The sequence below is a fragment of the Molothrus aeneus genome, chromosome 16, assembly GCF_037042795.1.
Source record: "Molothrus aeneus isolate 106 chromosome 16, BPBGC_Maene_1.0, whole genome shotgun sequence".
Classification (NCBI taxonomy): Eukaryota; Metazoa; Chordata; class Aves; order Passeriformes; family Icteridae; genus Molothrus; species Molothrus aeneus.
The window spans coordinates 15,194,545-15,217,031 of record NC_089661.1 but is presented as its reverse complement, the minus strand read 5'-3'; the positions used below and the strand labels follow the sequence as shown (position 1 = coordinate 15,217,031).

General features: G+C 57.7%; 1 protein-coding gene across 1 annotated transcript; it reads right to left on the bottom strand.

Annotated features, from left to right (window-relative positions):
• Positions 1 to 1,877: 1,877 nt before the first annotated feature.
• SYNGR3 (synaptogyrin 3) lies at positions 1,878 to 20,992 on the bottom strand. The gene is made up of 4 exons (XM_066561018.1): positions 20,853 to 20,992; positions 10,857 to 11,097; positions 6,379 to 6,521; positions 1,878 to 3,986 (listed from the first exon to the last, which is right to left on the bottom strand). Exons 1-4 carry the CDS (start codon positions 20,949 to 20,951, stop codon positions 3,777 to 3,779), a joined length of 693 nt encoding a protein of 230 aa, XP_066417115.1. The 5' UTR covers positions 20,952 to 20,992; the 3' UTR covers positions 1,878 to 3,776.
• Between the last annotated feature and the right edge of the window lie 1,495 nt (positions 20,993 to 22,487).

Genomic DNA, 22,487 nt, shown 5'->3' with positions numbered 1-22,487 from the left:
GGAACTGAGGACAGGACCAGAGGGAACCAGAGCCACTGCTTGGGCACAGCACGGGCTGGCAGGGCTCTGAAATACACAGCAGTGGATGCATTGAGAGGAATTCCCACTGCATGGAACAACGATGGCATTTCCTAAGGAACCGGGAGGGCAGCAGGCAGAGCCAGGAGCCAGCGCTGTGGTGCCACTGGAGGGGAGCTACAGGACAGCCCTGGCAGGGACTGATGGGCAGGAGAGCAGCACTGCTGGGCTGTCACTCCTCGTTTTGGCAGGAACTGGTGGGAATCTCATCCCAAGAGCAGGGAGATCCCAAATGCTGTCCTGTAAAGGGGGGGGGCTTTGCTCTCAGGGTCTGCTCCAGCCCCTGGCACAGAGCAGGTAATGCAGGGGGAGAATGTTTTTTTACTGAACATCACTAAAGCAAAGCTCCCACCTTTGCTAGGAACAGCTTGAAATGTTGGCAAAAATTCCAAATCTTTTAATATGCTTGAATTGCACAGTGCATGGCGGGGTTACCCCAGTGCTGAGGAACTGTGGTGCTGCGACAGAGCCTCCTGGAGCAAGAGGATGGGTGGGGCAGAATGCAGCTCCAGGAAAGACAGAATGCTGGAATTCTGCTCTTTACACCCCAATTCAGAGTGAACACTGTGCAGAGGCTTTTGGGCTGGGCTGAGCACAGCTGAGCCCTCTGTGAGCTCGAGGTGCTGCTGGCCTCTGGGAAGAACAGAGGGCTATAAACAGCTTTGGGAGGATGGCAGAGCCTGGCACACTCAGGACAATCCTGGCATGCTTTTGGGACAATTCTGGGACAGCCCTGGCACCCTCCTCAGATGTGGCCTGGGTGGTTACAAGGGGATGAGTGCTGCTGTAGCACAGCTGGCAGAAAAAGAGGAGAAAAGAGGAAAATTGATGTTCCAAGTCCCTGAACCCCCAGCACCCCAGGGTTATTACTGCAGCCATGGCTCTGGTTCTCCATCCCCAGCCCCTTTGGGGTGTGTTTGGTGGCAGCTCCTCCTGCACACCCCAACAGGCACAGCCAGGGCACGGTGACACTGTGGGGACACTGTGGGGGCCCCCAAAGGGTTTGGGGCAGGATTCCAGGCACGGGTGTCACCCCCTGAGCCTGGGGAGCTGCACCCCCAGATGGGCAGTGTGAGGCAGGCTGAGGTGGGTGAAGGCTCTCACCACAGCCAGGGACTCTGGGGCTGTCCCATCCTGCCTGGTGACATGGCCTTGGCATGGCCACATGGGACACGAGCCCAGTGCCATTCCCTGGAAAAACGCTCCAGCTGTGGCTCCTGCCTGTCCCAGTGCCAGCCCAGCAGGGGTGACACCTCTGCCCTGCCTGGCACGGGCACTTTGGGTGCAGAGGAGCAGGAGCCTGTTGAGTGCTGAGGCTGCACAGGTTATTTATTCCCAGCCCTGGTTTAACCAGGGAGCAGGTTATTTATTCCCAGCTCTGGTTTAACCAGGGAGCAGGTTATTTATTCCCAGCCCTGGTTTAACCAGGGAGCAGGTTATTTATTCCCATCTCTGGTTTAACCAGGGAGCAGGTTATTTATTCCCAGCCCTGGTTTAACCAAAGAGCAGGTTATTTATTCCCATCTCTGGTTTAACCAAAGAGCAGGTTATTTATTCCCAGCCCTGGTTTAATCCAGGAGCATCTCCTGTGCTGCCAGGAAGCCCCCCAGGCCCCCAGCCCTTCCTCCTGCCCCTGCCCAGCACAGCAAGGAAAAGGAAACCCTGGGAAGCTGAAAGGAGCTCTGGGAAGCCCCAGGAGTGGTGCTGGTGCCATCCCTGTGTCCCTGCTCCTGCTCCAGGGCTCAGAGCGTGGTGGGATGTGCGTGTGGGGGCAAAGAAAGGCAATGCAGGCCTGGGGGGACATTCAGAGCGTGGTATATTCAGCAGGGGGCACACGGGGCAGGACGTGTCCCGCAGGCAGACACAGCTTTAGCTCTGTACGGTTACACGGAAACTCTGCAACAGTTATATTATAGTTAGAAAAAATACACTGTACCCAACGAACATTATCTCACGTACAATCAATTTAAACATTTAAATTGATTATAATTTTGCTAAAATATTAACACGAGTACTGTTTGTGCTGCTAAAGTTTCAGTGTTCCCTCTAAGGAAAATATTGCTACAGTTCTATCGTACCCTGTATTAAAATCCTCGGGGGTTTTCTTTTCTTTCCCAGCAAAACTGACTCCACAAAACCACAAAGATCCCGGAATGCCTTGAGGCTGCCGCTGCTCTGGGCCGGGTGTTCATGGTCAGGCACCTGTGAGGGGCTGGGCACAGCCAGGACCTGGGGCCAAGGCAAGGACGCGCCACCGGCAGTGACCTGGGCATGATTGGCTGCTTAATTAGTGCATGTACCTGCTGCTCATTAATGAGCGCTCTGCTCTGCGGCAGCAGGACGAGCTGTGGCGGTGCTGACCAGGCCCTGTGGCAGGAAGGGGACAGGACAGGGGGTGGCTATTGCTCCTCTCGGGGTCGCAAGGCAGTGGTGGCAGGAGCAGGAGCCTCCAGGGGTGGAGCTGCCACCCCCGGGCTGGGAATTCAAGTTTCAGCCCTTGGTGACACAGCCTGGAGCAGCTGCCACACGGGCAGGGAGAGCTGGCAGGTGGCTGGCAATGAATGTTTTACACATTCCCTCCTTTCCTTTGTTCTTTGCAGCCGAACCCCCAGCCTGAGCCTCCCTCCTGGCTGCTTTTCACTGACTCTCCCCACACCAAACTTGGCTGTGAGCCCACGCGGGATGGACTCCAACGGCCTGTGAAGCCTTTCCAGGTCCCTGCCTGAATCCCTCATTTCTGGAGGCTGCAGGGTGACACACGTGTCCCCACCCGGCTTCTGCTGCAGCTGACAGATGGTGGCTGCTCCCAGAATAAAAATACAAGTCCAATATTGCTCCTAATGGCCTTGGACGTCGAGTCTGAGCCCCTCACCTCAGCCCTCACCTCGCCAGGGTGAGGATGTGTCAGCACTGCCAACAAAAATTCCTTAGGAATTTACACATTTCCCAATCCCCCACGAGGAAATGGAACCACAAAGTGCCACCTTCCCACCAATCACAGGCTATTCCCAGTTAGCAACCAGCTCCTGCTGGTTTCCATTTCAAACAGCAACTTTTTAAATCCTCAACCAGAACCTGCTGAAGCGTAGAAGCCCTGTGGATACTGACCCCAGTCCTGGCCTGCTGTTCCCCCTACCCCGTGTGCCTCTAAACCAAGTTTGGAAACACCTGTTTGGGTATTTGTTTTGTACAGCAAGTATATACAAAGGAAAACAACACAGACACCCCTGATTTCCTCGTGAATTTGGCACTTCCCTGGAACCTGGACTGGGAGCTCCACAGCAGGAGCAGCCAGGGCCAGCTCTGCCCACTGCCCACCCACCCTCGATGGATTCTGTGTTAGCTCTGGAAGAACGAGATAAGAATTCCTCAGCTGCTGTTGTCTAAGAGGAAAAGGCATCCTGGGCTTTCCCAGCAGAGCTCGGAGGGGCCATTTGGGACATTTCCTCCTCCTCCTCCTCCTCCTCCTCCTCCTCCTCCCCACGTGCAGGTGATGCGGTACCAACCTTCCTTCCTCCTGGCTTAGAGGGAACACTGCTTTTAGAAACCCTGGGACAGGTAAGACAAGAACCAATACCACTGTACAGAATTCACTGCACAACGAGCTAATAAAGGGACCCGGCACTGAGTGGCCACGGCAAGGGAACGGGGCTGGGGACGGCGGGGACGGGACAGCGGGGTGGCCCCGCCGCAGCCCCTCAGTACGCTGGCACTTGGTAACCTTTGGGGTTGGCCTCTAAGGTCTCGGTGAAGGGCGGGCTCTGGTAGGTCTCCGCGCTCTCCACGCCGCTGCCGCCCGGGTAGCCGGGGTAGGAGGCGCTGGGCTCGGTGCCGAACTGCTCGGTGGCGAACAGGGACATGTCCGTGCCCAGGCGGTACCGCTGCAGCGCCCGCAGCGCCAGCACCACCTGCGACAGCGAGGGACAGAGAGGGACAGCGTCACACGGGGCAGGGCTGCGACCCCACTGCGCCCCGGAACCCCCCAGGAACCCCCGGGACCCCCGGCATCCTGGGTCTCAGCAGCATCACACATCACCCCAGGACCCCGTGTCCTCCCAGGATCCCCCAAACCTCACATCCCACCAGGACCCCGTATCCTCCCAGGATCCCCCAAACCTCACATCCCACCAGGACCCCGTAACCTCCCAGGATCCCCCAAACCTCACATCCCACCAGGACCCCGTATCCTCCCAGGGTCCCCAAACCCCCAGGACTCCCCCGAGACCCTACAGCCCTCTGGAGCCCACATCCCCAGCACCCCACATCCCCTTCAGCACCCCACATTCCCCATCAACCACCATACCCCATCAACCCACATCTCCCCATCACCCCACATTCCCCATCACCCCACATTCCCCAGCACCCCACACCCCCCATCACCCCACATCCCCATCACCCCACATCTCCTCAGCACCCCAAATCCCCCCATCACCCCACATCCCCATCACCCCACATCCCCAGCACCCCACATTCCCCAGCACCCCACATCTCCTCAGCACCCCAAATCCCCCCAGCACCCCACATGCCCCATCACCCCACATCCCCATCACCCCACATCCCCCATTCCCTGCAGAGCACCGAGCCCGTGCAGCACCCCACATGCTGCCACCCCACTCTGTTGTACCCGAGAGGCAGCCCAGCCCCAAAGCCCATGGGAACACTCCAGAGGCCATTTCTGTGGGGCAGGGTGACCCCCAGAGCCCTGCCCGGCCTGGGGGGCCCTGCCGTGCACATCTGGCACAGCTGCTGTGGGGAGGGGGAGCTGCCGAGAGCCAGCCCAGGAAAATAGGTCAGTTCTGCCGAGGCTCCTTCACCCCTCTCCAGGTTGCTGGAATTGAGGTTGGGAAATGTGGGCGGCAAAGCCGGGAGGGCTCCGAGCTCCTCTCCTTCCAGGAGGATTCATTAACAATTCAATTAGTTTGTAAATGACGTTCTGAGGAGGCGAAAAATGCCCCTGGAGGCCAGGAATGGCTTCCCAAGCATCGGGATGGGACAGGGTGACAGCACTGTCCCCACGGCCCTCCAGGGTGGGAGCAGATGCTGATGGGATGGGGAGCATCCGTGGCAGAGATGGGGAAGAGCTGGGATTAGAAGAGATTTATTGGGATAATCATAAAGCAGGGAGCAGTTAAACTGGGGAGAACTGGAGCGAGGCTTGTGCTGGAAAGCCTGGCACTGGTTTTTGCCCCAATTCTTTTGAGGCAACGTGGAATTAGGGCACATCCCGGGGCTCCGTGCCCAGGGGAAGCTGGAGGAGGGATGGAGGGAACCCAGAGCCATCCCTGCCTCTCCACACACAGCTCGGGGCTGGGATCCCCCCGGTGCTCACGTCTCTGCTGAAATTCATCTGCCATTTTCTTGCTCTGTAGTGACTTTTATGAGATCCTTTTGTGTTTCTTCATAGCTGACCTCATCTTTGCCAGACTGCTGTTCAGCCCTTTTCCAAACTGTTTATGGATATTTTGAGCACATACCATTAGATTCCTGAGGACTCTGGTACCTTTGTTTGTTACAATTTTTCCTGGTAGATGCCAGACGTGCTGGGATTTCCCTTTGTCTTTGAGAGGGATCCCAGGTGATTGAACCAGAATTATGGTGTTCATCATGCATTGAGGTGGCATTGTGATGTTCTCTCTTCTTGATTCTATTTTCCTATGTTCTGCATTTCAGGTTGTTTTTTGACTGCTGGTGAGCACCTAAGTGATGTTTTCATGGGTCTAGCTATGATAAACACCAAATATCTCTTAGTAGCCAGCCAAGAGCTTGTTGTCATGTGTATAAGTTAGGATTGCTCTGTCTGGGGTGCATGTGGGGTCCAGGTGAGCCCCAGGGTTTCTCACAGCCCTGGCTGGAGTCCCTCTGCCCAGGTGGAGCTGAAAACGGGATCAAGGGGGGTTTCTCAGCCCCTTCTCCAGGTGGAAAACAGAGGAGCCAGGCTGGTGTGTCCCAGGAGGAGCTGATGAGCCTGAGAGCCCCCAAATCCCCCAGGCACCCCATGAAGCTGCTGAGTGCAGAGATCTGCTCCTGGGGACTCCCTGCCTCCAGCAAGGCCCTGAAATCAGGGCAGCTCATGGCTGGCCACACGTTTTCAACAGGAACAAAACCTCCCAGCCTCAGGAGAAGGAGAAGCCTGAATTCCCCAGGCAGAGGAGACTGAACCGAGCTCCCGTGGTGAGAAACCACCAGTTCCACATGTGCAGGCTCCCCAGTACAGCCCCTCAGCACCCACCAGGGACCACTTCTGCAAAGCCAGCAGCTCAGGGCAGGTTTCACTTCTGCTCTGGCCCCCCAGCCCCTCACCCAGATGATGATGGAGAAGAAGGAGAAGGTGATGGCCGCCCGCGCCGCGTCCGCGCCCTGCGCGAAGCCCCGCGTCAGCGTCGTCCTCTGCCACTGGTTGGCCAGGAAGCAGAAGGCCACAAACCACAGGAAGGCCAGGAAACCTGCAGGGGAACACGGAATCTGAAATGCAGGGAACCCTCAGAACTCTGGGGCTGTGAGGCAAAGCTTAGCACTAAACCCAGGGTTTGATCTGAGACCTTGGGAACGGCTCCCAGACTGAGGGGCTGGAAGGGAGAATGTGGATTTATGGCTTAAAGCAGAGACATGTTAAGCTAAGGAGAAGAAAGTTTAGAGTTTTATAAAGCAGAGACCTGTTAAGCTAAGCAGAAGAAAGTTTAGAGTTTTAAAGTGTAGTACTGTAAATTTGAGTGTTATAACTTGATTGGCTAAGAAAGCTTACACTGTAGCATGAGACAAAATATTGGAAGGATTGGGTCAAAAGCATAAATATTCTTGTTGGCAGTGTTTTGTTCATATTATTTATAATAAATCTTTAAAATGTCTTGTAACTGGAGGTCTTGTGACCCTCTGAGCCATGCAGTGAAGATGTGAGCTGAACTCACCCTTCCTGTCTATGGAAAAGATAAGAAAAATAAATCAAATTATCTAAAGCAACTCAGAGGTCCTGTCTCAAATTCACTCAAAACTCCCACAGGAACAGAGCTGGTCAGTGCTGCCCCTGCCCAGCACCTCCCCTTTGCTGCTGCACAAACCACCGAGGCTTCCAATAGGAACAGGAATTTTGGGAGCTGTGGCCCAAAAGGAGCTTTGTGAACACAAAACCAGAGAAGGAAGGACCCTGTGGGGACATCTCAGCGTGTTCCCTGCCTGAAGCTCAGTTCAGCCACGCCTCAGCCTGATCCCAACGAGCCCCAGGGACAGCACATCCTCCCTGGACGTGTTGGAGAGAGACTTTGCACAAGGGCATTGAATAACAGGACAAGGGGAACGGCCTTAGGCGGAGGGAAGGTGGATTTACATTGGATATTGAGGAGAAATTCTGTTCTGTGAGTGTGGGGAGGCTCAGAGCAGCTGGGGCTGCCCCTGGATCCCTGGCAGTGCCCCAGGCCAGGCTGGACAGGGCTGGAGCAGCCTGGGACAGTGGGAGGTGTCCCTGCCATGGCAGGGGTGGGATGGGATGGATTTTACTGCCCCTCCCAACCCAAACCATTCTGTAATTCCGTGATTCCATGACACGTGAGAGCTCTGCTCATCCCTGCAGAGAATCCCCCTGGGCCTGTGGAGCCGAGCAGGAACACTCTGGTGATTATTTGATTATTCCTGCCTGGAAGCAAAGCTGGCTGAGCAAGATAGGGCTGCAGCTGCCCTAATTCCATCCCCAGCCACCAGCACTGCCCAGTGCCAAGCAGCTCAGGGCACAGCCAAGGAAAAGCCAGGAGCACACAGGGCCAGCAGCAGGGGTGTTTTCCAGCTCTGGGAAGAGGAGCTGCAGCATCTGGACCCTCCCATGGTGCTGCTTTCAGGGTCCCCATCGTTGCTGATGTCTCAGATTCTGGGTGTCAGTGCACACCTGCATGTTGGGAGGGCTGAGCTGCCCAGCAGCTCCCAAGGATCATCAGCACATCAGGATCAGCAGCCAGGCTGCCAGTCCCTGTGCAGGGAGAGAAGAACCTCCCTTTATTCCCATTTATTTTGCCAGTTTTCCCTAAATATGCCATAAAATGGAGCATCCACAGCGAGTGCTGGAGGTGCAGGGCCCAAGGCCTTGAATTCAGAATTTGCTCCTAACTGCAGTTTCAGACGCATTCCTTGTCTCTTCCTGCATGGCTTGGCCTGGGAATTCCCAACCACCAGTTCTGGCCATGGGAGGAATCCTCCCTTCACAGGAAGGATCAGCCAGGTTTCCTTTCCAAATGACAGACACTTCACCAAATACAGCCAACCCTGTCACCAAACCCACCCAAATCTCTGCATAAGCATTTTCACTTCCCTTCAGCACAGTGACTTGTTACCAGCACTACAGGGCAGAGATTTACTGGGATTTACTCCTCAAAGGTCACCCTTTAACTCAGGGATATTTCCTATTCCCTGCTGGTACAAGGGGGCTTCCCCAGCAGCTCCTCCCTGGAATGGGAACCAGCTCCAAAGGCCACATTTGTACCTCAGCCATTGCTCAGAGTCACACTGGGGGAACTTTGGGAGTCAAAAACCCCGAGGTGAAACAAGAGCAGCTCCCAAAGGTTAATTCCCAGTGTGGGAGCAGCAGGATGGCTCAGGGACAGGGCTGGGACACAGGGCTGGGGATACAGGACTGGCACAAGGGACATGGGGATGGCACTGGTTATGCTCAGGGACAAGGCTGGGGACACATGGGTGGCACAAGGGACTGGCACTGGTTAGGCTCAGGGACAAGGCTGGGACACAAAGCTGGCACAAGGGACATGGGGATGGCACTGGTTGGGCTCAGGGACAAGGCTGGGGACACAGGGCTGGCATAAAGGACACAGGGCTGGCACTGGTTGGGCTCAGGAACAAGTTCTGGGACACAGGGCTGGCACAAGTGACATGAGGCTGGCACTGGTTGGGCTCAGGATCAAGACGGGCACAGGGCTGGCATAAGGGACTGGCACTGGGGATGGCACTGGTTGGGCTCAGGGACAAGGCTGGGGACACAGGGCTGGCATAAAGGATGTGGGGCTGGCAATGTTTAGACTCAGGGGCAAGCTCTGGGGACACAGGGCTGGCACAAGTGACATGAGGATGGCACTGGTTGGGCTCAGGGACAGGGCTGGGACATGGGGCTGGCACAAGGGGCTGGCACTGGTCTGTGGAGGGGAAGCTGCTCCTGTGTGTGCCACTGGAGCCAGGGCAGCTCACCCTCCCTGGCAGGACCCTGCACTGCTCCCCTGCCCACCGTGTCCCCAGTGCCACCGCGGGCTGTCAGGAGTTAAAATGACATCATGCACAGCCCGGAGCCAGCACGGCTGCGCTGGGTACTGCAGCTGCCACATAAATCCCTCTGCAGCTCCGACCTTCCTTGCCCATGCTGGAAGCTCAGCACCTGCAGCAGGAGCGGCTGGGCAGCCCTGCTGCCTTCCAGAAGGTTCTGTGCTGCGGGGAGGAGCAGCCCTGGGCAGCAGCAGGATTGCCCCAGTGCCAGGGCAGGGCAGGTGGCAGTGCCAGGGCAGGGCATGGGGTCAGGCATGGCCAGCAGCTCCAGAAGAGCAGCCAGGAGTGGGTGATGCTTGGAGGGTAGCACGGATTTTAAAGGAATCCCAGAGGGCTGAGCTGGCAGTGATGGGTGAGGCTGAATGTGCCAGCCCCAGCTCCCCGGGAAAGGAGAGCCAGGAACCACCGCGGGAGATAATGATCAATTAAGGAGATAATGATCATTTAGGGGTCTGCAGACAACAGACACAAACAGCCGGGAAGATGTGTTACCACCCTAATCACAGCTGCTCTCCTGCAAACCCCGTCCATGGGAACAGCTGGAGGAGCAGCTGGGAGAGAAGGCTCTAAATGCTGCTTTCAGTGTGGTGAAACCCCACCTGTGCCCCAGGGTTAGCACCCAGTTACTGCCCAGATGCATTTCAGGAATAGGTTCTTCCCTGTGAGGGTGGAACAGGCTCAGGGTGCCCAGAGCAGCTGTGCCTGCCCCTGGATCCCTGCAAGGGTTTGACTGGGTTTGGAGCATCCTGGTCTAGTGGAAGGTGGAACTTCCAATGCCCCTTTAAAGGTGGGCTTTGATGTCCCTTCCAATGCCCCTTTAAAGGTGGGCTTTGATGTCCCTTCCAATGTCCCTTTAAGGGTGGGCTTTGATGTCCCTTCCAAAAACCATCCCAGGATCCGAGGATTCCAGGACTCCAGGATGGTTCTCTCCTTTCTCCTGCCAGCGGATCCACCACAGGCACAAAGGGGAAAGGAGGCAGGGTCTGAGAGCAGCGCCAGCTCCCCGTGGCTGGCAGGGAGCAGAGGCTGCCAGGGTGGGAGGAGGATCCCAGCCTGGCTCAGTGACACCCAGCAGCAGCCACAGGAGGGATGTGGTGTCCCCCTTCTGCTGGGATCCAGGGATTTCAGGCACCAAGCCCCACAGAAGGGGCTGTAAATTTCATCTAACAAGGGCTGGATGCTCCAGCACCTCGGAAATGAGCTTTGCAGCGAGGAGAGAACAGCCTGGACTACAGGCAAGGCAGGGAGGTGGTGATGGATGTCTGGATTTGGGACAGAGAGCCAGCAGGGGCCTTGTGCTGGATAAATCAGACTGAACAGAGTGGGAGGGCAGAGCAGCAGCTGCAGAGGGAGCCAGGCAGGGCAGAGAAGGGAAGGGAAGGGAAGGGAAGGGAAGGGAAGGGAAGGGAAGGGAAGGGAAGGGAAGGGAAGGGAAGGGAAGGGAAGGGAAGGGAAGGGAAGGGAAGGGAAGGGAAGGGAAGGGAAGGGAAGGGAAGGGAAGGGAAGGGAAGGGAAGAGCAGGGTACCTGAGAAGCCCAGGTCCAGCAGCACGGCCCGTTTGCGGTCCTTGACGCTGCTGATCTGCTGGAAGTGCAGGTCCAGCACGAAGAAGAAGATGCAGCCGAAGAAGGCGATGACGCCCACGGCGATGCCGTAGCTGCAGGCGCTCTCATTCTCGTTGAAGATGCAGAGCAGCTCGGGGTGCTGGCTGTCCTTGTTCACGTAGCACTCGTTGACGATGGAGCCGAACACCACGATGGAGAAGATCTGCAGGAGCGAGCACAGAGCACAGCTGGCTGCTGCTGGCGCTGAACTCTGCTCCCCAATGGCAGCACCGCTGCTGACAATCCCATCCTCAAACCCCATCCCTGACTCCATGGCAACGTGGCATTTGGCAGACACATCCTGGCTCTGCTCTGGTTGGTGGCTCCAGGCTGCACCTGGGTGTTCCCCTCTGGGAGCCGGAGCCTCCTCCTGCCTTCCAGTGCCTGCTGTGCAGGGTGGGGTAAGGACCTGCTTCTCCAGACACGCTGGGGAGGGGAAAAACATCCACATCCCTGCAGGGACTTTGTGCTGTGCTGCTCTCTGCTGCCAGGCTGGGCCCCACAAAGCCCCTGGTGTCCTCAGGGACAGGGGACAGCTGAGCATCTGAGCCAGGGAAGGGCTGGATGGCTGCTGGAGGGGACAGGGGACACGTGTGGGGAGGTGGCACAGGCTGCCCTGGCAGCAGCAGGGTGATTTTTCAGCAGGGGCTGAAAGGTGCAGCTCCTGAATCCATTACCAGTGACCTGCTTGGGCCCAGGAGGGACAGGAGGGAGGGGCTGCTGGGGCTGCCCAGGTGGCCATGCTGGTACCACAGGTGTCACACCCATGTCACCCCCTGTCACACCTGTCACACCCCTGCAGGCAGGGAAGGAGCCGATGGCAGCAGCTGCCTCAGGTGACACCATCCCCTGCTGCATGCCCCAGGAATTGCCTTACCCCCAAAGGCAGGAGGGGAGGCTGCAGGAGCAGCAGAATCCCTGGATCCCACCCTGGATCCCGCCCTGGAGCCCTGGGCAGGGGCTGTGAGCAGGGCAGGGCAGTGCAGGCACATCTCCCTCACACTGGGAGCCTCTGATCTCATCCCTGCCAGCACCAGCAGCGCTGCTGGCTCCCTGCTGGCTCCCAGACACGCAGGGCAGAGATAAGAGCTGACAAGACAGGGACAGGTGACACGGAGGTGGCACTGTGTGAAGCCCAGCTGGTGGCTCTCCCAGCCGCCTGTGTCACCTCCTGCAGCTCCCAGGGAAGCCGTGTCACAGAGCAGAGCGGGGGAAATGGAGCAGAGCCCACAGAGGGCAAAAAACCCCCAAGGTGCAACCACCCTCTAGCATAACACTGGGACAGATCTTCTCCTCTTCCTCCTCTTCCGTGGAGTTCAACCACGCCTGGGGCCCTGTCCCACACCCATCCCTGGCTCAGGTCAGCCCTGAGCTCCAGTCACGAGCCCAGGGGGCCACCCACATCACCCTGTGGCACCTCAGGGGCCACCCAAGCCACCCCGAGGCACCTGCACCCTGTTCCTCACTGGTGCTGTGCTTGGGGAGCACTTGGTGATTTATTAAAAATATGGCAGCATCATCATCATCATATCATCATCATCATCACCACCATCATATCATTATCATCATCATCATCATCATCATCATCATCATATCATCATCATCATCATATCATCATCATCATCATCATCATCATCATCATCATCATATCATCATCATCATCATCACCATCATATCATCATCATCATCATCATATCATCATGATATCATCATCATCATCACCATCATATCATCATCATCACCACCATCACCATCTTCATCCCCATCAGTATCATCATCACCATCCTCATCATTATCATTATCACCATCCTCATCACCATCTTCATCATCATCATCACCACCACCACCATTATCACCATCCTTACCATCATCATCACCATCCTCATCATCATCATCCCCATCCTCATCACCATCCTCACCATCATCATCCCCATCATCCTCATCCTCATCATCTCCACCATCCTCATCCTCACCATCCCCATCATCCCCACCCTCCTCATCCTCCCACCCCACGCTCACACAGGAGGGGCTGTGTGTAAGGCACAAACAACAACAAACAGCTCTGATCGTTTTCCCAGGGCTTTGGCAGCAGCTGTAACATCAGCAGTTGTAAAAATCTGCTCATAAATAATGCAAAATTGTTATTTACCATCAGAAATAGCAGCAGCATTTATGAAGCAGGCCCTGGGAAGAAGTAATGTGATTCTGGAAAACATGAATAATTGAGGACCTCTGATTCCACACCATTACTGCTCTGGCAGGGCAGCAAACTTGAGCTCAGCTGCTCTGAGAAGTTCCACTCAGTCCCCCCAGGATCATCAGCCTGCTCCAGGCTTGTGGGGGCCTGCTGGAGCCCAGAGCTCTGCTGGGGAAAGGGAGCTCCCATAAACACAACTCAGGATGGCCCAGCACAGGGGTGTGGTGCCTGCACCAGCTTTGCACCCCTGGGCTGGCAATGCTGATTTTAATTTTTTTAAGGCTGTTTTATCACTTCACTTCCAGTTCCAAAGGATTTTGGGAAGCAGAGCATCCTTCCTGCTGTCAGACAACCCAAGTGGCTCCAACCACGAGAGCTCCACGAGCACATTTCAGTGCACAAAACACAGGACAGGCAGCTTTTCCTTGGGAGGCCAAAGGAGCAATGAATTCCAAGTGCACACATTTGATAGATGAGCTCAAAACGTCAGCACTGCCTGGAACATTCCTGTCAAAGCGTGCCTGCCTTTCCATGGGTTACCTCTCCCTCACCCCAGGATTGTAATGTTGTGGTTTTTCTTAAAAAAACCCACTGGTGCTGGTGAAACGTCTTAATGAGAATAAATTTGGTGTTTTCTTTCTAAGTATAGCTGAAAAAGTGCTTTTATTTTAGGAAAAGGTGGGTGGATGAAATAAATGTGGGCAGGGAAATAAACCCCCTGTGTTTTTTTTGAAGTTCTCACAGAACAAGTGCATTTCCCCCATCACCTTCACAAACCACAGTGGCTCAAAGCCCCAAGCAGCTCATCAGAGACCCGAAAGGGGAAACACAAGGTCAGATTTTCCACTGTGAGCGAGGTTTGGTGGGGCTGAGCAGCAGCACCTCAGAGGATTTGCCTTCACAGGACACTCCATTTCCCAGCTGAACAACCCAACTCCACCTGCAGCAAATTCTGCTTTTCCTGGCTGAACCTGGTGCAAGTTTAAAGTGGGATTCCAAGCAGGAAGAGACAGCTCTGCAGGCCAGGCAGCAATTCTGTGACACAGGACAGTGGGACAGGACAGTGGGACAGTGGGACAGAACAGTGGGACAGTGGGACAGTGACATAGGGCAGTGGGACAGGACAGTGGGACAGGACAGTGGGACAGTGGGACAGACAATGGGACAGGACAAGGGGACAGGACAAGGGGACAGGACAATGGGACGGGGCAGTGGGACAGTGGGACAGGACAGTGGGACAGGACAATGGGACAGTGGGACAGACAATGGGACAGGACAATGGGACAGTGGGACAGGACAGTGGGACAGTGGGACAGACAATGGGACAGGACAATGGGACAGGACAATGGGACAGGACAATGGGACAGTGGGACAGGACAGTGGGACAGACAATGGGACAGGACAATGGGACAGGACAATGGGACAGTGGGACAGACAATGGGACAGGACAGTGGGACAGGACAGTGGGACAGGACAATGGGACAGTGGGACAGACAATGGGACAGTGGGACAGACAATGGGACAGGACAGTGGGACAGGACAATGGGACAGTGGGACAGACAATGGGACAGTGGGACAGGACAATGGGACAGTGGGACAGACAATGGGACAGGACAATGGGACAGTGGGACAGACAATGGGACAGTGGGACAGACAATGGGACAGGACAGTGGGACAGTCTCTCTGCTCAGAGGGTGGGCAGAGAGCAGAGGCCTGGCACAGAGCAGCTGCCCCTGGATCCCTGGCAGTGCCCCAGGCCAGGCTGGACAGAGCTTGGGGCACCCTGGGACACTGGGAGGTGTCCCTGCCATGGCAGGGGTGGCACTGGATGGGCTTTAAGGCTCCTTGCAGCCCAAACCATTCCAGGATTCTGCTGGGCCTGTCAGGCCTCGCAGGAGCCCAGGGTCCCTGCTGTGCCCAGGTGGACACAGCTCCCAGTGTGGATGGAGCTGGAGCTGTGGCTGCCCTCCCTCCAGCCCAGTTTTGCCATCTGGAGGGTGCTGGCTGGCCAGCCTGCCCGCCTGCCTTTCTCCTGGGGTTGTGCTCTGCAGATCCCCCTTCCCTGCTGAAGCTCCAGCAGCCTGGGCCCCAGCACACACACACGCACACACACACACACACACACACACACACACACACACGGAGTTTTCTCCCTGTTGCTCTCAGCTCTCTGCAGCCCATCCCCTAAAATGTGCTTCAGGAGATCTCTGAGCCTGAGCAGAGGCAGGCAAGGAAAGCAAGAAGCAAACAGCACAGGAGAGCAGGAGCTGGGAGCTTCGGTGTGAGCTGTCAGCCATCTTAAGGTGAGCATTTCCCACTGCTGAGGAGCTGCTCTTGCGTTTGGGACCTGTAAAAAACACCAGCAGAAGGTGTGGGGTTGCAGGAGACTGCAGAGCCCAGCCTTGGTCACACACACATCCATGTCAGCATGGAGGAGATGCAATGCACGAGGAGGAACAGCCCAGAGCTCATTTCCTCTGCCCTGGCTCCTGCCCACAGGTGCAGAGAGCCAGGCCAAGCTCTGGAGATCCCTCACTGCCCCCCCAACACCTGGAGATCCCTCACTGCCCCCAAACACCCCCTGAGATCCCTCACTGCCCCCAAACACCTCCTGAGATCCCTCACTGCCCCCAAACACCCCCTGAGATCCCCCATTGCCCCCCAAACACCTCCTGAGATCCCCACTGCCCCCCAAACACCTCCTGAGATCCCCCATTGCCCCCCAAACACCTCCTGAGATCCCCCATTGCCCCCCAAACACCCCCTGAGATCCCTCACTGCCCCCCAAACACCTCCTGAGATCCCTCACTGCCCCCAAACACCCCCTGAGATCCCCCACTGCCCCCAAACACCCCCTGAGATCCCTCACTGCCCCCCAAACACCCCCTGAGATCCCTCACTGCCCCCAAACACCTCCTGAGATCCCTCACTGCCCCCAAACACCCCCTGAGATCCCTCACTGCCCCCCAAACACCTCCTGAGATCCCTCACTGCCCCCAAACACCTCCTGAGATCCCTCACTGCCCCCAAACACCCCCTGAGATCCCCCACTGCCCCCCAAACACCCCCTGAGATCCCCCACTGCCCCCAAACACCCCCTGAGATCCCTCACTGCCCCCCAAACACCCCCTGAGATCCCCCTCTGTCCCCCAAACACCTCCTGCTCAGCTCCCTGCCCTCCTCAGAGGGAAGGAGGCACCACCAAATGGGAAAGGAAAACAATTCAGGTCAAATTAGCAGAGGCCAAATCCTGCTTAGCAGCGAGTGTTTCCCTAATTCCCTGTAAGCCCTGGGCTGTGCACGGGCCTGGCACAGATCCCCTGGCACAGATCCCCTGGCACAGGGGGCACTCAGCCCCTGGTGCCCCTGCAGTTTTTCTGCACAGCTGTCAGTCCCAGGGGGTTTCCAGCACTGATCTGCACCATTTTTGGGGGCTGTGAAGACCAAAGCTCAGCTTTAGGCACTGCAGATCTCCCACAGGACCACGGAGGTGGCCGCCAAGGGAAGGTCTGTGGGTTCTGGCACAGCAACAGGGGGGCTGATGCTGCCTGTAATAGGGTTAGGGCCACGTTCACCAGGCTAATCAGCTTGGGAGGATGTCTGTTGAGGACCACATGACTGATTTTTCCTGAATTACTTTTTCTGATGTGGTAAGAGATGCTGGCTGAGACACAGCGTTCATTCAAGGCTCCTAATCTCGTCCTGCAATCTGAGCACATGGCACACCAGCAGTGCTTGAAACCAGAGATGGCAGGAGCATGACAATTCAGAACCATTTCAAGCTCAGATGCAGCAAAGCTCCCCTGTAATTCCATTACCAAAATGTTAAGTTTAAGTTCTGCCTTTAATCCATAGCCTGCAGAAAGAGAAAATTAAGGCAGAAATCTGATGACCCTTCTGAAAAGTGTTCAGGACTGAAGTCTGAGGCTGCTCAGATCATGGTAATGACTCTGAGCATTGCTGGGGCTCCTGTAGTGCCAGGGCAGCCTTGGAGCTCTTCCCTGAGAGCCCTGAGTGCTTGGGATCCAGTGAAATCCCTGGGGAGCCATCCAGAGCCCATTCCCTGCACTTCTGCTGAGCTCCAGGGAGGCAGGGATGGGATGGGATGGGATGGGATGGGATAATGGGATGGATGGGATGGGATGCGATGGATGGATGGGATAATGGGATGGATGGGATGGGATGGGATGGGATAATGGGATGGATGGGATGGGATGGGATGGGATGGGATGGGATGGGATGGGATGGGATGGGATGGGATGGGATGGGATGGGATGGGATAGATGGGATGGGATGAATGGGATAGGATGGGATGGGATGGGATGGGATGGGATGGGATAATGGGATGGGATGGATGGGATAATGGGATGGAATGGGATGGAATGGGATGGATGGGATGGGATGGAATGGGATGGGATGGGATGGCATGGCATGGCATGGCATGGCATGGCATGGCATGGCATGGGTGAGGGTGCACTGTTGGGACCCAGCACTGAGCTTCTGCTGCTGCTCTGCATGGAATCACAGGAATTGCTGAAAAAGTTTACCAGAATATTTTCCAAAAGTGCTTTTAAAAGCCAAACCTAAGCCTGTGTTGAATGAACAATTGCCCTGGGGAGCTGAGTGGCCACTTGAAAGTCTGGCTGGCACGGGCAGTGACAGAGAAAGGAGCTCATGGTTCTGCAGGCAGCCCTCGTGAATATCGACTCTGTTGGGCTGTGCAAAAAATGTCTCAAAAGGAAACCACAAGAGCGATCACATCTTCATCTGACAAACTGCATCAGACAGAGAGGGAACAGATGAATGAGGAACTGTTAAATGGTTCTTTCCAGCTTTTGATTTTGCAGCTCAAAGCAGGAGTGGTGTTTTTCCCCCTCAGATACTCCGAATTACTGTCTCAGGGGGAGGCAGAACCAGGAATCCCCTCTGGGCACTGCTGACATTTGGGGATTTCTGTGCTGGTCACCATTCACCTGCCAGTGCCTCCCATGTCTGCCAGCACAAGGTCCCCCAGGCAGGCACTGGAGTCCCAGAAAAGGGAACTGGACCTTCCTTTGGTGCTGGGAAGCCCCAGCAGTGGCCATCACCCAGACCAGCACGAGTCGCTCACCTCGGGCACCCGGGGCTGGCCCCAAGCCCTGTGGGATTTCTCCATCACCCCCACCCAACCCAGCCCACCCTGGCAGCCCTTCCTTTCCCCAGGAGAAGCTGACCCCACACCCAGAGCTGTGGGATCCTGTCCCTGCTGTGGGATGCAGCTGCTCAGGATAACCAGGGCGCCAAGCTGTGCTGCCGAGGCACAGGAAGGAAAACCACGTGAGAAATCCCACCCCAAAGCCTCCCTCAGCCCAGGCCTGCCCCAACACCCACCCGTGGCCGGTTTGTGCTGCCACAGGCAGCTCATCCCCCCTGGGAGGGCAGGCAGGGAGCTCTGGCAAGGTCTGGCAATCAGGAATGGCACCATGCGCATCAGCTCCAGCTCCTGCCCGGCCACCAGCACGGTGTCACCGCGTGCCACAGCACTGCCACGCACCCAGGGCAGCAGCAAGGAAGGCAGCAGAGAGCCCAGCAAAGCCTTGGGCTGCCTCCCCCACCCAGTGTGTCCGTGCTGGCACGGGTCTGGCCTGGAAGGCAGGCACAGGGCACAGCAGCAGCAGGGGAGTGCCGTGACTGCAGCCCTGGGCAGCAGCCACAGATGCTGAACTGGTTTAACACAGGGAACTGGGCTGAGACACCACACCAGGCTGGATGAACCCTGGTAGATCTGGCAGGGAGTGTGAGACCTGGGAAAAGGCTCCAGAGGGAGCTCCCCCAGCCCAACCCCAGCCCACTGAAAAGGGCAAAAAAACTCCCTTTTTGCTCCCTGGGCTTTGGCCAACTCTGAACGTTGCAAACACTTCTGGGATGGCAGCATGCTCATCCCAGCATGCTCATCCCAGTTTGTCCACGCTGGTGGCCCCTGCACTTGTTTGGAGTGAAACTGATGCATTTCTGTAGTTGTGAGCACTCGTTTGTCACTGATTCCCTGCGAGCACAGAGCCAGGAAAGGAGGGACTTCACCACCGAATAAACCAGCGAGTATATACAGAAATATCTCCCAAGCTGGGGTTTTAATTTTTTTACCTACATTCCATACTCTGGTATGGTTTTATTTTATTTTATTTTTATTTTTTACCTACATTCCATACTCTGGTCCTGCTTCCCAGCAGTGTCCAACCTCCTCCATCCAACAAGGATGGGGAGCCCTCTGGGTGCAAGGTGACACATTTATTTTAGGAGGGGCTGAACTCAGATGGATTTAACTGTACCCAAACCCTACAGCACTGCCAGCAGTTTGCCATTGCCACTCAAGGAGGATCCAGGAGGATCCAGACCAAGTTTTCTTCTAGGAAACAACTGCTGCCCTGCGCCTCAACCCTGCCCAAAATGCCCCAAGATCCGCACCTCATCCATGGATCTGGATGCCCCAGATCCACCCCTGGCCCCGTTTGCCCCCATCAATGGAGCTGTGGGCCTTCTCCAAGCCTGGGAAGGACAGCAGCTCCCGTCAGGCACACACTGCAGCGTGTGGTTTGACTCTGAGCATGTGACTGCAGCTGGAATTGCTCATGTGCTGCTGCTGGGGCCTCTCCCAGGGCAGCCCAGGCTGGAGAGCCCCTCGGTGCCTGCTGGAAGGAGGGCGGTGAGGATGGCTGCACCTGCCCAGCACAGCTTTCTGAGCTCCCTGCCTCGCTGAGCACTGCCACGGTGACACAGAGCCAGCCCAGGTGTGAAATGGGCGAGGACAAGCCCCAGGCTCACCCACAGCCTCCAGCCAAGCGCTGGAGCCGGGTGAGAGCCGGGCAGATCCTTCCCACAGCAGGGTTTTTGGGAAGGACCTGGCACTCCTGACCTGCCAAGGCCCTGCACACCTGCAGATCTCAGCAAAAAGCCAGGCTGGGGGAGGCAAACCAGGGGCTGTCCTTAGCCCTGGGCATCGGGGCACCACGGCCCCAGGGGCACCCTGGGCAGGGACCACCACAGCCTTCCCTGAGCCCTGCACAGCCCATTCCACCTCCCGCTCCACACTGGGGATTCACAGATGGGAAACGTCCAACAAACACGACATCCCCTTGGCAGCACGGGGGAGCTGGGCAGGGCTGGCTCCCGGATTTCTGTCACACACACACACACACGCATGCACGGAGCGTGGAAGGCAGGAAAATGTCCTCTGCCTGCGGCTCCGAGCACCATCCTCCGGCACCGCACGGGAGAGCGGCAGCGGCGCATCCCGGCCCCGTTCCCGAGGAAACTCCCTGCCCGCGGGGCTGGGCAGCGCCCGCCGCACCGGCACCGGCAGCGGCACCGGCACCGCGCCGGCAATGCACCGGCAATGCACCGGCAATGCACCGGCACCGGCACCGGCAGCGCCCGCCGCACCGGCACCGGCAGCAGCACCGGCACCGCACCGGCAATGCACCGGCAATGCACCGGCACCGCACCGGCAATGCACCGGCACCGGCAGCGCCCGCCGCACCGGCACCGCACCGACACCGGCACCGGCAGCGCACCGAGCACTGGGAACGATGCACCGGCTGCGGGCACGATGCACCTGAGCTGCCATCGCCCCGGCACTGCCATCACCCGGGCACTGCCGCCGCGCCGGGCGCTGTCCCCGCACCGAGCGCTGTCCCCGCACGGCCGCTGCCCATCCCCGCGTCCCCGCGGCCGTTCGGCCTTACCCAGGTGGTGACCCGGAGCAGGGTCTGCGGCTGCTTGAGGAATTCCACGGGGTCGATGGCCGCCCCCGCCCGGCCCGCTCCGAAGGACGCTCCTTCCATCTTCCCCCGCTCCGCGCCCAGCCGAGCCCCGCCGCGCGCGCCCCGCGCCGGCCGCGCGCCCGCCCGGCCCCCCCCGCGCCCCTCCCTCGTGGGTTCGTCCGCAGCGCCGCGTGCGGGCGGCGGGAGGAACCACCCGTGGGGTGGGGGGGTGGGGGGGAGAGGGGGTGGTGGTGGGCACGGGCAGGTGCGCGCGGCCGGCGCGGGGCGCGCTCCCGGCGCTGAGAGCCCGAGCTGAGCCCCCGACACCGGGATGGGGCTCAGGGCAATGGGACAGCGGGACAGTCACTGTCACCGAGCTGTGGGCACGGGCACTGTGACACTGGCACCGGCACTGTCACCGAGCTGTGGGCACTGTGACACTGGCACAGGCACTGTCACCGAGCTGTGGGCACGGGCACTGTGACACTGGCACAGGCACTGTCACCAAGCTGTGGGCACGGGCACTGTGACACTGGCACAGGCACTGTCACCGAGCTGTGGGCACGGGCACTGTGACACTGGCACAGGCATTGTCACTGAGCTGTGGGCACGGGCACTGTGACACTGGCACAGGCACTGTCACCGAGCTGTGGGCACTGTGACAGTGGGACAGCCACTGTCACCAAGCACCGAGCTGTGGGCACGGGCACTGTGAGAATGTGACAGCCACTGTCACCGAGCTGTGGGCATGGCCACCACAGCAGAGCTGTGAGCACGGTGGATAGCCAGTGTCACTGTGCTGTGGCCATGGTCGCCATGCTGTGGCCGTGTCACTGTGCCATGGCTGGGGACACCACAGAACAGCCAGGACACCTTGCCACTGCCAGGGTCACTGTGCTGTTCCAAGAATTACCGTCCTGTGGTCACTGTGCTGCCTCTGGGGATAGCGTGCCGTGGGCAGGGGTGGGGTGTCCTTGCACGGGTCCCCGTGCCATGCCAGTGTCACCAGGCAATGGCAAAGGCTCCCTGTGAGCAGCCGGGCTGTTGGCAGGAGGGCGATGCCATGGCCTGGAGCACAGGGAGGTCACCAACGCTGCTCAGCTCACCTCTGCTGTGGGCACTGACCCTAAAATAAACACCCCTGCTGTGCCCAGACCCCCAGAAAGGGCGGCTGTCACCCTTTGGGGACCCTCAGAGGCCCTGCAGCCGGGAGGGCTCTCAGACCTGGCGCTCACCAGGGCCAGGGGCCCAGAGCAGAGGGTGAGGTTTCGCTGGTTTTGCTCTTTGCTGTTGCACATTCAGAGCTGCTGCAAGAAAAGGGAAGTGAAAATGGATGGGGCTGACGACCTCTCGCTTTCCTCACGCACGGAAGGAGCCACCCAGAGCTGCCCTGGGACGGGAGGAGGCCAAGCCCCATTCCTGCTCCCTCCCCATGGAGAGCAGGAAGGAGGAAAAGGAAGAAGCTTAGAGGGAAACCCTCGATCAGTGCGCAGGGAGTTCCCCCCGCGGCTCCAGGCCCGTGTCCCGAGCCGGTTTTGAGCACGGCTGCGATGCTGATCCCGGTTCCATAGATACCGATGCCATGACAACCCTGACATCATCCCTGCCCCGGACGGG